At 38.4% G+C, this 14,636-nt stretch overlaps 1 protein-coding gene across 1 annotated transcript in view; it reads right to left on the reverse strand.

Moving 5' to 3' along the window:
- Positions 1 to 13,754, reverse strand: part of rufy2 (RUN and FYVE domain containing 2) — a 128,999-nt gene extending 115,245 nt beyond the window's left edge. The window contains 2 exon segments of the mRNA XM_034187447.1: positions 1,653 to 1,826; positions 13,185 to 13,754. Coding sequence (XP_034043338.1) covers positions 1,653 to 1,826; positions 13,185 to 13,464 — 454 coding nt within the window. The 5' untranslated portion in view covers positions 13,465 to 13,754.
- Between the last annotated feature and the right edge of the window lie 882 nt (positions 13,755 to 14,636).

A 14,636-nucleotide genomic window follows, 5' to 3' on the forward strand; every position in this document is an offset into this window, starting at 1 on the left:
ACAGCCTCTAAACACTTCCTATAGCTTCCAATGAGAGTCTGGATTCGGGATGAAGGTATTTTGGACCATTCTTCTTTACAAAACATCTCAGGTTTGTTGGTTTCCGAGCACAGACAGCCCGCTTAAAATCACACCACAGATTTTCAATAATATTCAGGTCTGGGGACTGAGATGGTCATTCCAGAACGTTGTACTTGTTCCTCTACATGAATGCCTTAGTAGATTTTGAGCAGTGTTTAGGGTCATTGTCTTGTCGAAAGATCCAGCCCCGGCGCAACTTCAACTATGTCACTGATTCGTGAACATTGTTCTCAAGAATCTGCTGATATTGACTTGAATTCATGTGACCCTCAACTTTAATAAGATTCTCAGTACCTGCACTGGCCACACAGCCCCAAAGCATGATGGAACTGCCTCCAAATTTTAGTGTAGGAAGCAAGTGTTTTTCTTGGAATGCTGTGTTATTTTTCAGCCATGCATACTGCCCCTTGTTATGTCCAAATAACTCAATTTTGGTTTCATCACTCCACAGCACTTTATTCCAAAATGAAGCCGGCTTATCCAAATGTGCTTTAGCATACTTTAAGCAACTCTGTTCGTGATGTGTATACAGAAAAGGCTTCCTCTGTATTACAGCATCTCTTTATGCAAAGTGCGCTGTATAGTTGAACAATGCACAGAGACAAGATCATGTTGTAGGTCTTTGGAGCAGGCCTGTGGTTTGACTATGACTGTTCTCACCATCCTTTGCTTCAGCTTATCTAAGATTTTTCTTGGCCTGCCACTTCGGACCTTAACTAGTACTGTACCTGCGGTCTTCCATTTCCTCACTATGTTCCTCACAGTGGAAACTGACAGCTGAAACCTCTGAGATAGCTTTCGTATCCTTCCCCTAAACCATGATGTTGAACAATTTTTGTTTTCAGGTCATTTCAGAGGTATTTAGAGGGTCCCATGTTGCCACTCATTAGAAGAGATGCAAAGAGGGGAAACATTTGCAAATGGCCACCTTAAATACCCTTTCTCATGATTGGATTCACCTGTGTAAGGAGGTCAAGGGTCAATGAGCTTACCAAACCAATTTTGGGTTCCAATAATTAGAGCTAAATGTATTCAAATCAATAAAATAACAAGGGTGCCCAAATTTATGCACCTGCCTAATTTTGTTTAAATAATTATTGCACACTTTCTGTAAATACTAGAAACCTGACTTCACTTCTCAAATATCAGTGCCTTTATCTGCTATATGATATATTTAACTGAAATTTCTGTTCCAGACAACCAATGATTTATAAAGGAAAATCATGAAAATTATCAGGAGTGCCCAAACTTTTGAATACAACTGTATATATAGTACGAGTCAAATGTTTGGACACACTTTCCCATTAAAATGAATGGGAAAGTATCTAACAGCTACTGTACATTTCCTGCATCACATGAAACAAAGAAAACCATCAAGAACTATGCAGCTCTATGGCACAGAACTGACACAGAAATCGGTACAGCTGTATCTTTTAGATCGTATCAAAATGAATCATAAGCACAATGTGAAATTTTACAATACATCAAATAACTGCTGACTGAATCAATTTATTAAATCAGTATTGGATCAAATTATTCACACAACCTAATACAAACCCTGACAGTCCTACCTTTAAGACCATGTTTGAGACAGTGCTCCATGACCACAAAGAACTGTTGGAGAGGTGGGTAATCTGAGTCCAGTGTTCTGCCAAAGCTCAGTGCAGACTCTATCAGACCTTTAATACTCAGCTTGGCCATGTTCAAAAGGTTGGCTCGTTCCATGGCCATGGGATCTCGGAGAGCTAAAAGGAACAAGAACCACACAAATACAGGACGATTTTGTTAATGAAGAAGTAATTAGTATGACGTGGAACATATGTCCATGAGATGAGTGGACGCACAAGTTCAACACACAATCACATAGGCTCTCATAATTATAAAAGGAAATCCTGAAATCTTTTCGTGGGTAGCACACGCAATGGTTCTCTGGCGTAAGCTGGACCCACTTCACTGGTTCGTAAACTGAAGTTACTGTCCCTCAGGTAAAGGAAATAATAAAAATAATAATATCATCTGTTTTGTGAGACTAACTGCACGGCTCCAAATGTTGGAATGATAGATTCCAGTCGAAATTAGTAACTTCAAAGCAAATCGCTATTTTAAATCAAATGACACCTCTTTCCAAATGTTGAAATACAGACAACAAACTACAACCCCCCTAAAATGAGACATCCTCCGTTCTTTATGAATTACACTGATTTTGATGTGCAGCGCAGCCAGCTGCATGACCATAACTCAGAGGCTGTGGAGTTAAATTTGTCTCATTTATACCTGAAAGAAATGGTTTTGACAAAAACTACAAATTATCTTTATCTCTATGTCCAGATATCTAGGATCCAGTGACCAATTTCATATTTATTTACTTTAAGACTGAATAACATGTTGTTGACATAGAAAACCTGTAAAGCCTACTTTTAGTACATAGAAAATACACAGGAGGTATCGATAAGGGAACTGATAAAGAATCGGATCAATAAGCGGAATCAATAATGGCATCAATATCGATAAAATCTTATCAATACCCATCCCTACACGTGACAAGCTAAAATGGCACCACCTGTCTTCTATCACCATCCCTTTGGCAAAAACTCTCTGTAGACATCAAGGGAAAACTTTTCACCTGCTGGCTTATTAATTTACAGTCTACTGTTACCTTTAGCAGGCTGCTACAGAAAGTTAAGAGCAGAATGTGCATTTTCACTTTCATGACAATCCACCACAGTCACACACAGGACAAAATGTAGTTAAAGGACAAGATGACTGCTTTTTTTAAAAATATAAACAAGCTTTATTATTAGCAATTAAGCCTTTGAGTGCTTTACTCATCATTTGTAACTGCATCATATGAGAAAAATCCTATTAAAAAATTGCTGAATAAGAACTAAATAGGTATTACTGGGCCACTGACAAAAAATCTTACATAATGCGATTATTAGGTCTTTCATTGTATGAGTACTTACACCATATACTGCTAGAGTGGTGATATTATTAAATAGGCTAGCTAATGAGACAATTTACAGTGCACCAGATCTGCGGTAAATAAACCGACCAGAAACAGTTAAGTAACTAAGAAAGGTGCAGGATTGATATGAAGTGGTATGTTTGAAATAAAATACTTTGACCTGGGCATATTTCTTGTTATGTACCACTAACTTTCCAACAATTAATGAAAATGAGTTGCTAGTGTTATTTCATTACCATTTTTAGTGGGAATTCCTAGGATGGCTGCTCCATTCACTCTTGTGAATTTAGTTCCAAAAATAAATTTTTAAAGAAAGTGGGGTGCAGATTGTGTGCTTTTGTCCTTGAGGAAAGACTGACTGACCATGACCTTGTAGATTATGCTTTGATCTTTGGAGACTCAATGGAAGCTGGAAAATGTACCACTTGTGAAGCTGAGTGAGAGTGTCTGTGTTTATAATTGTCCTGGATCAAGACTGAGATCCAGGTTTTCAATGCCTTTCTGGACACAGCCATCAGAAGTACATCTGAATGTAGTGAAAGTGTTTAACATGTAGCAACACCACTGCACAGCCCAGCCTGAAGGCAAAGATGGTGACAAATTGACAGAGGCTCTTGAAAGATGGGCACCGTGGAGGACTTACTGAAAACCCTACACCACAAAAGGGAGGCAAAGCTGACCAGTGGTTTTTCTAACATGTGTTCACCATGACAAAAGCAAGAAGGTTAATGCCTGTGCCTGCCTGTTGTGCATCAGCATGAAATGCTGTTACATTTCTTTCCGATACATGGCAAATGCCGAAAGGGAAGGCTCATATATGTCTGTTCATCTGCCAGTTATGTCTGTCACACCAGAGTTATGTGCACAAATGATTCCAATAACACTTATTCAATCATTCATTTTCTAAACTTCCTTATTAAAATTAAGGATGGGGGGGGCAGCCTATATCATTGGAAGAAAGGTGGGTTACACCCTGGACAGGCCACCAGTCTATCACTAGGCGTCAATAACATTTAGTGTTAACCTTTTGGCAACATAATAACTAAGTATTTTCGATGCCTCATAGGTGTCATCACGTCATTAATATTGTATTTCAGTCCATCAAATACTGAAAACACTGAAATAATATTGTGGAAAATGGGGGAACAAAAACATGTTTCTACATAAATCTTTGTAACAACAAATATCAGACAGTACACGCAAAATTATTGTCACTTACTTAGCTTTCGGGCTGTATTAGATTTAGCTTTTCATCAGATTTAGCTAAACGACAGAGACAGCAAAGTCTGTGATTGGTCACTTATGTTTTCACTCCTTCCTCTCTCATCATATTTTACTAGTTTTTGCAGTGCGCATACCGATTACATTTTGACCATGGATCAAATACGTTTGGGAGAAAAGTCCGCAAATATGGCCAACTTTACAATACGGAGTCATGGAGGGAAACTGCATGTACCGTAATGTTGGTTTGGAGGTTGATGATTGTATAAAGTGGAGCTTGTTGAGGGACAAATTAATCCAGAAAAGCCCACTGTTCCTGCTGTAAACTGCAATAAGACGCAAACCAACATGACGGGAGAACTTTAAAAAGGTCACTCGCATGTCAACATTGCATGACTACAGAGTTACGGAGTTGTAGAAGCACAAATCAGGCTTTGGGATTTTAAGTTACCACTCCACAACGGACTTAGGAAAAACAGTGACTCAACCAAATCTAATCCTTTTTAATGCACATAATGCCTGGCACATATGTAAGGCAGGCCTGTATTTTTTCAGACAAAGTGTTGACCCTGCCATTAAATGAGGCAGGCCCCTATTCAAAGACAGGTGTTTAATCAAGGAACATAAGCCTAACTGGTGCTGGGGATTCCCCGCTCAGAGTCTCCTGACTGTAACTAATCTGTACATACATACGACTCTACTTTATACATATAACAGATTTTGTCCATTTTATACATACTAGTGTGTTGCACGTGGGGATCCACAGGCTCTAGATTGGGTGGCATTTGTAAAATAGGTATCTGACATTTTTCAAGGGTGGTAATAAATTATCCAATGAGTTGGAAAGGTGTGTGAGTCCAGAATGTTTTTAGAACGTTAGACCTCAACAATTTTTAGAAGAGGAACTCAACCATTTTATTTCCTGTTAATTATGTAATTTTTAATGTTAATTTACTGCCTTAATGTATTTATAAATTGTTTAGGTTATCATATACACACTATTATTATTATCACTCTTATTATTTTTATTTTATTATTACTTCTATTTTGTCATTTAATTTTTGAATGGACCACAATGGAAATAAATGTTTTCACTTTTTTGTGTCATCCACGTATTTTAAACGTATTTACAATTATATGCACTCACACTCATGCTTTTAATATAAAGATGATTTACTGCCCCCTGCTGGAAAGGCATGTGAGTCCAAAATGTAATTAGTAACGTTGGCTAATATTTGTACCGTCTTCAAAACTATTAGTCCTATCAGTGCTCTATTTTGGCACCATTCATCCTTGACCCAAAATGCATAAGCATGCCAAACAGTAAATGTCAGCTGTGCTCTGTTTGTCCCTGATCAAAGTTGCAGGCACACAGTTGCTGTAAGCAGGTGGTTTTAATTTGACAAAGACAGTGGCTGAAAATATTAAAACCACTAACATTTCACTCATGGTACCAACATGAAACTTAAGTCACTGATGGTAATGGCAATATAAGACTTATCTAAACTGATAAAACCAATTGGGGACCACAGTCTCGTTTGGGGGCAGGCGCTAAACTGGTAAAATATGACACATATCATGTAATTTCTCTACTTCCAGGGCACCAAGCACTGCATTTTCAATGGGTTTTTGGGCAAATTACACACAAACAAAGTGAAAATGCTAAGAAAAAGTAACGCAGTGGGAAAGTGGATATGTGCTGCGGTTTGTTTATGACCCAGAGCTCAAACGTGTCGAGGCGATTTTGCAGGCGAGAGACCGCAGTTACACTGGTTAGCTGTGTAGACTAACACTTACAGACACAATGTCTGCCATCTGCCTCACCTTTTCTTCTCCACTGGGAACCGGAAAAAACAAAACAAAACAAAAACTTTTCGCGACTGCTTCGGTGACTGCAGCCAAAGCCAACACAGTACACCATTTATCCGTGTGAAGTTATGCTGTGTATATACTGCACAACGGAGAGCAGGTCCCCATGAATGGTCAAATTCCACAAAATCACGCAGGGTTCAAACGAGATTGCGGTACCATATTGCGCTACAAAAAACCCCCACAATAAATCAATAACACTAACAAACGCTGTTAAAGTAACATAAACCACAAAAACAACATTTAAAACCTCAAAACCCCAAGCTTCCATGGTGCATTGCAGCAAAGCATCTATTGTTTATTGGTTAGATAAATTGCTAATTTCTCCAAAAATATTTGTCCTATCAAGTTTCTGTTTTCGCACTGTTCATCCTTGACCCAAAATATACAAGCATGCCAAACAGCAAACTTTAGCTCTCCCCAGTTTGTGCGTGATCAAAATTGCACGCACGCACGCTTGCATACAGAGCTTTTTGTCTTTTCTTCATTCTGCTGTAAGCAAGTGATTTTAATTTGATGAACAGAGACTGTGGCGGAAGACATTAAAAGCTCTAAACTTTTCACTTATTGTAAGGGGAGCGTGACACTTAAGTCACTCACTAGTGCATTGCCCATGGGGATCCACAGGCTCTAGATTGGGTAGTGTTTATAAAATATCTGACATTTTTAAAGGGTGGTAATAAAGTGTGCAAAATTTCTATAATGAGTTGGAATAGTGTGTGAGTCCAGAATGTTTTTAAAACAGTCGACCTTAGACCTCAAAAGTTTTTAGAAGAATAACTCAACCCTTTAATTTCCTGTTATTTATGTATTTTTATTGTAATTCACTGTCTTAATGTATTTACAAATTGCTTAGGTTGTTGTTATCATATGCACACTATTATTATTATCAATCATCATCATCATCATTATTATTATTATTAGTATTATTGCTATTTTATTTTTACTTATATTTTGTCATCTGATTTTTTAAATGGACCACAATGGAAATAAATGCTTTCACTCTGTCATCCATGCATTTTTAATGTATTTACAAAAATATTATGTATTTACATTGAACCTACTAACGAAAATCACATATACACGCATTTTATTTTTTACTCTCACTTTTGATACTCTGTGTGCTTCTTACCATGTGTGCTACTATACAATGCTGCTGGAACCTCAATTCCCTGAGGGAGTCTTCCCAAGGGATCAATAAAGTTCTATCTAATCTAATCGTACACACGTCATTTCGCTTTTAGGTGATTTACCGCCCTCTGCTGAAATGACATGCAAGTTCAGAATGTAATTATCAACGTTCCATTGTTCAGTGTTGTTAGCTATTATCAGTAGTTTCTCCAAAAGTATTAGTCCTTAGTTAGGGGAGGTGATGGGCTAGCGGTTAAGCGTTGGGCTTGAAACCAGAGGATCCTTGGTTCAAATCCCAGCCTGACTGGAAAATCACTAAGTGCCCTTGGGCAAGGTCTTTAATCCCCTAGTTGCTCTCAGTATGTAGTGAAAGCCTTGTATGGCAGCACCCTGACATTGGGGTGAATGTGAGGCATTATTATAAAGCGCTTTGAGCGTCTGATGCAGATGGAAAAGCACTATATAAATGCAGTCATTTACCATTGAGTCCTATCAATGTTCCATTTTGGCAGCGTTAAACCATGACTCAAAATACATAAGCATACCAAACAGCAAATGTCAGCTCTCCCCAGTTTGTCTGCGATCGAAGTTATACACACACACATACACAGAGGCCACTTGGCTTTTAATATATAGATGATTTACTGCCCCTGCTGGAATGGCATATGATTCCATGGTATGGTTTAAGCAGAAATAATTTTCATGAACAATTCTGTCATCCTTTGGATTTCTTTATTTTTAACCTTGTTAGAGGTTTGTGGTGTAGGAGGGCTGAAACTCAACACCAACTTTCAATTAATTACAGTTGTATGTAAAGGTTTGGGCACCTCTGATGATTGCCATGATTTTCCTTTATATAAATCATTGGTTGTTTGGATCAGCAATTTCAGTTAAATACAGTAGTGTTCAGAATAATAGTAGTGTTATGTAACTAAAAAGATTAATCCAGGTTCTGAGTATATTTCTTATTGCTACATGGGAAACAAGGTACCAGTAGATTCAGTAGATTCTCCCAAATCCAACAAGACCAAGCATTCATGATATGCACACTCTTAAGGCTATGAAATTGGGCTATTAGTAAAAAAAAGTAGAAAAGGGGGTGTTCACAATAATAGTAGCATCTGCTGTTGACGCAACAAACTCAAAACTATTATGTTCAAACTGATTTTTTAGCAATCCTGTGAATCACTAAACTAGTATTTAGTTGTATAACCACAGTTTTTCATGATTTCTTCACATCTGCGAGGCATTAATTTTGTTGGTTTGGAACCAAGATTTTGCTCGTTTACTAGTGTGCTTGGGGTCACTGTCCTGTTGAAACACCCATTTCAAGGGCATGTCCTCTTCAGCATAAGGCAACATGACCTCTTCAAGTATTGTGACATATCTAAACTGATCCATAATACCTGGTATGCAATATATAGGCCCAACACCATAGTAGGAGAAACATGCCCATATCATGATGCTTGCACCAAAATGCTTCACTGTGAACTGTGGCTTGAATTCAGAGTTTGGGGGTTGTCTCACAAACTGTCTGTGGCCCTTGGACCTAAAAAGAACAATTTTACTCTCATCAGTCCACAAAATATTCCTCCATTTCTCTTTAGGCCAGTTGATGTGTTCTTTGGCAAATTGTAACCTCTTCTGCACGTCCTTTATTTAACAGAGGGACTTTGCGGGGGATTCTTGCAAATAAATTATCTTCACACAGGCGTCTTCTAACTGTCACAGCACTTACAGGTAACTCCAGACTGTCTTTGATCATCCTGGAGCTGATCAATGGGTGAGCCTTTGCCATTCTGGTTATTCTTCTATCCATTTTGATGGTTGTTGTCCATTTTCTTCCACGCGTCTCTGGTTTTTTTGTCCATTTTAAAGCATTGGAGATCATTGTAGATGAACAGCCTATAATTTTTTGCACCTGTGTATAGGTTTTCCCCTCTCCAATCAACTTTTTAATCAAACTACGCTGTTCTTCTGAACAATGTCTTGAACATCCCATTTTCCTCAGGCTTTCAAAGAGAAAAACATGTTCAACAGGTGCTGGCTTCATCCTTAAATAGGGAACACCTGATTCACACCTGTTTGTTCCACAAAATTGACGAACTCACTGACCGAATACCACACTACTGTTATTGTGAACACCCCCTTTTCTACTATTTATTAACTAATAGCCCAATTTCATAGCCTTAAGAGTGTGCATATCATGAATGCTTGGTCTTGTTGATTTGTGAGAATCTACTGAATCTACTGGTACCTTGTTTCCCATGTAACAATAAGAAATATACTCAAAACCTGGATTAATCTTTTTAGTCACATAGCACTACTATTATTCTGAACACTACTGTATATCATATAACAGATGAACACAGTGATATTTGAGAAGTGGAATGAAGCTTATAGGATTTACAGAAAGTGTGCAATAATTCTTTAAAAAAAAATTAGACAGCTGCATAAATTTGGCACCCCAACAGAAAAAATACATCAATATTTAGTAGATTCACCTTTTGCAGAAATAACAGCCTCTAAATTTTCCTATAGCTTCCAATGAGAGTCTGGAATCTGGTTTAAGGTATTTTGGACCATTCTTCTTTACAAAGCATCTCAGGTTTGTTGGTTTCCGAGCATGGACAGCCCGCTTAAAATCACACCACAGATTTTCAATAATATTCAGGTCTGGGGATTGAGATGGCCATTCCAGAACGTTGTACTTGTTCCTCTGCATGAATACCTTAGTAGATTTTGAGCAGTGTTTAGGGTCATTGTCTTAACTAGTAACTTAACTAGTAACTGTGGTCTTCCATTTCCTCACTATGTTCCTCACAGCGGAAACTGACAGCTGAAATCTCTGAAATAGCTTTTTGTATCCTTCCCCTAAACCATGATGTTAAACAATTTTTGTTTTCAGGTCATTTGAGAGTTGTTTAGAGGCTCCCATGTTGCTACTCATTAGAACAGCTGCAAAGAGGGGAAACATCTGTAAATGGCCACCTTAAATACCCTTTCTCATGATTGGATTCACCTGTGTAAGGAGGTCAAGGATCAATGAGATTACCAAACCAATTTTGTGTTCCAATAATTAGAGCTAAATGTATTTAAATCAATAAAATAACAAGGGTGCCCAAATTTATGCACCTGCCTAATTTTGTTTAAATAATTATTGCACACTTTCTGTAAATACTAGAAACTTCATTTCACTTCTCAAATATCAGTGTGTTCGTCTGCTATTTTATATATTTAACTGAAATTTCTGATACAGACAACCAATGATTTATAAAGGAAAATCAAGATGATTATCAGGGGTGCCCAAACGTTTGCATACAGCTGTACTTCTGTACATGTTGTGCACGTTAACCTTCACCTGCAACAAAACATACACATGCACACACAACAAAGACACACATGCACACCTCATTGTAATGATTAAGGATCCATTTTCTGTGTGCAAAATGTCATGTGTCCTCCATTGGCAGAGCACAGCTAAATTATTCACCAGTTTGCTTCAGTATAATCAGAACAGTAACTGTCTGAAATCTCAGATTTTTTTATACAAGTGCATGAACATGCTTAGATGGGTTGTGCATAGCACAGTGAAATTCTACAGGGAGATCCTGAAAGTCTAAATCTTTTTTCCTGTATTTTAAGGCATTGTGGGAAACTAAATATTGACTCTCTAGCCATTGTCTTTAAAACAATTTTTATTTTAAACACTGGAAATCCTCTGAGGACAGTGACTTCAGTCAAATGAGCTGAGCTGTGTACTATCCTTTGTTTATGCAAGACCTTTCCCAATTTTTAATCACACAGTTTAGCTTAAATGTCAACTATAAATAAACATAAAAACAGCAAACATGCTTAAGCTAAAACAATATAACTAATGGCAAACAGAAGAAAAATAAATATTAAGATTTGCCTTAAATGATTCAATGGAAGTGGACTTTAGAAAATCAACAGGAAAGCTGTTCCACAATGTAGGAGCACAGTAGGTAAAGGTTCGAAAACTTGCTGACTTTTAGACCCCAGGAACACAGAGCAAGCGCACATCCTGTGGTCACAAGGTGTGCAAAGACATGTGAGTTTTAACAAATTTAGCAAGAGTTCTTGTATCGGAATTAGGGATGGGTTTTGATGAGATTTTATTGATATCGATACCATTATCGATTACGCTTATCGATCCGATTCCTTATCGATACCTCTTGTGAATTTTCTGTGTACTAAAAGTACGCTTTACAGGTTTTCTATGTCAACAACATTTTACTGAGTCTTAATGAGCTGTCTCAGAGAAAATCATGCAGAAAAAGAGAAGTTGGCTGGATGACCATCACAGATTTCCATGAAACTTTCCAGAAGTGAAGAACAATCATAAAAAGCTGGACCCATAACATTTTTTCAGTCCATAAAATGTTCTGGATAACTTTAGACAATTTTTAAAATGATCCACTTTTAGCCATGCTTGCCATCTCTACATTGAAATACTAGTAAAAAAGACGATTTTGAAAGTGAATGTTCTCAATTCTCGACGTCTGTATTGCTATTCCCTGCGTATCAGAATTTAGGAAAACTATTTTTCTAAGTGTTTTTAAGTGTCTGTAGCGTGGCATATTGCAGTGTATATTAGTAAAGTGACCTTTTCTGAGAGAATGTGAAATTCCCTAGTTACTGTCTTTAATGAGCTGCAGCCAATCTGCTCTGTGTCAGCCTGATCCCATCAGATCTCAGAAGCTAAGCAGTGCGGAACCTGGTTAGTACTTGGATGGGAGACCTCTTTGGAACACCAGCGGCTGTGTGTGTTTCTCCAGGTAACACTGGAGTTGCATCAGGAAGGGCATCTGGCATAAAACCTGTGCCAAATATCAATGTGGATCTGGTTGTATCTGCTGTGGCAACCCAGAACACAAAACGGGAGCAGCTGAATGGACAACCGCTGTCTTTAATGAGCTGTCTCAGAGAAAATCATGGAGGGGTGGCTGGATGACTGACTCCGATTTTGATTAAATTTTCCCCCTATATACTTCAAGTAGATTGATTGGGAATGGCAAAGTTAGTTTTTCCATGAATTTGTTAAAAAAAATTCAGTCTAACTGGGCACATCATTGAGACGCACAAGCCTCATCAGAAATGTTGCAAACACTTACAGCTGCCAACAGAACAGCACAATGCAGAGGGCAGTGTGCTGCTAAAATGACTTGAGAATGTGTGAAGTTTTGACTCACTGGGTGCAATGGTGAGAAATGCTGGTTTCTCAGAATGCAAAAGATGGAGAGCCACACCCTACTTTTTCTGGGTCAAGCTCAAAACTTCTCAATCAACCCTCATAGGTGCCTCAGACTCAGTAGGAAAAAAAATCAGTTTTTGCTACAGAAAACCTTCAGTCTGTTACTTTGTTAACTGACCCAGAGTTTGAGTTAACTATCTTTCTGGAATGCAAACTAGTTTTTCCCAGGGTTAACAAATTAACTAAACCTGCTTTCTGGAATACAGGTTTGATCCTCATTGCTGACCTTTAATCCTGACAGCTCAACTTTGATCCTGAGCTGTGATCCTGATAAGTGAATTCAGATCCTGAATGCTGAAAGCCAACTTATTTAACAGATGTTATGTTTTCAGTGATGTGAGACCAAGAGAATCTTTGATTCCAAGATCAATAAATGCAGAATCAGGGTCAAACGAATATGGATCTGAGATCAAAAGCAAGATTCACACCAAATGTAATAGAAATCTCTGCAATATCACCTTGCAAACAAACAAATAGACTAACAGCAACAAAAACCTACTTGATAACAATGATAATAATTCTTGGTGAACCTGATAAGAGGTTACAGTGATATGCATACTTTGCCTTAGTGACAATCAGGTCGGCTTTGCCATTAACCAGGAGTCCCTGAACGCCCCTAACGAGCGGGCTTCATGGCTTTACCTTGTACAGTCCAGTCTCCGGGCAGAGACGTTCTGAGCTCCGACACTTTGGGCAGGACATGAATGCTCCCTGAAATGGTCTCGGATGCTTTCCTGGCCAAAGCGAAGATTGGAGCCTGCCATCGTCCGTCTCCTCCTCTGACAGAGCTGCTGCTGCTGTTAGCTTTGTCTACAACACTCCCTTTCTCTTCTTGCAGCCTCAGAATTCCAAACACCTGCGCTTTCTCCTTGCTGCTGTCCGCTTCCGACAGAGTCAGGTCGTGCTCCGCGGGCGATGCCATGACAACTCGTGCCTCTGACACGAGCGCAGCGCGAACGAAAAGAGCTGACGTTAGCGAGCTAGCTTTCGGGTTTAATTCAGCCGCTGACCATCATAGCCTTCAAAACCTGCGGCCAAAACAATGAAGAAAAACGGTATCCGGGCCGCCAAAGATACAATGTTGGTCTACATGGTTAACAGCAAAAGTGACCGAGCTGACAGCTGCCCGGGAAAATCCTTTCCGCACATCGTAAGATTTGTTTACAGCGAGCGCCGATAACCGCTGCTGTGACCCTGCTGCTGCGCCCTCCGGAGGGGCGGGGTCAAAACTCACAAGACACACAAAAGAGAGCACTACGTCATTATTTCAGAGGGACAAACACAAACAGATTTGTTGCCCTCTGCTGTTCAGGACAAGAATGGCATCTTTTGCATTCTGGATACACCCATTAGACGGATACACCCTGGTCATCTTCAAGTCGCTGGCTAACCAGGGATCTTACAATCTTTGGTAGAGTAGTTTTAGCTAAAGCAGAAGATATCTCGAAATTAATTTATCCATGTCACTCCCTGTATATTTCTTCAAATAATATAAAAAACCAAATTCTATTTTTTTCAGTTTTTATGGAAAACAATGTCCATTACATTAAAATATCACAGTTAGTCAAAGAGTATGAGAATGGGTATTACAGCTTTAGAAAGATTAAATGGCTGAAGACATATTTGACACATAGCTAGAGTTCATGTGGTTTCATATTCTGACATCGTTATTTAAAAAAAGTAGGGAGGGCTTGAATTAATTTTAAAATGTGATTTTGAGGTACACAAGATTCCTGTTATCTAATTTCCACAAGCAGACTCTTCATTACTGGAAAATGATATTCACTTATTGAGTGAATATGAGTGTTCACTCATTAACTGATTGAGTGAGATTAACACATCAAATTGCATGTGATTTGTATGATGTTTATTTTTTATTTGTAAATTTTATTTAAAAAGATGTATTTTATGAACTGATATTGTAATGTTTGACTTGTATTTTATTGTCTGGACCCCAGGAAGACGAGCTGACATTTTGGCGTCAGCTAATGGGGATCCTTTTCAATAAACAATAAACAATTTCTCCAATTTCTCTGCAGTAAATAGGAAATCAGTATTCAGAAGAGACTGGTATGAAGGCATTTTGCTTGTAAA

This window comes from Thalassophryne amazonica, chromosome 2 (genome assembly GCF_902500255.1).
Source record: "Thalassophryne amazonica chromosome 2, fThaAma1.1, whole genome shotgun sequence".
In the NCBI taxonomy this organism is placed as follows: domain Eukaryota; kingdom Metazoa; phylum Chordata; class Actinopteri; order Batrachoidiformes; family Batrachoididae; genus Thalassophryne; species Thalassophryne amazonica.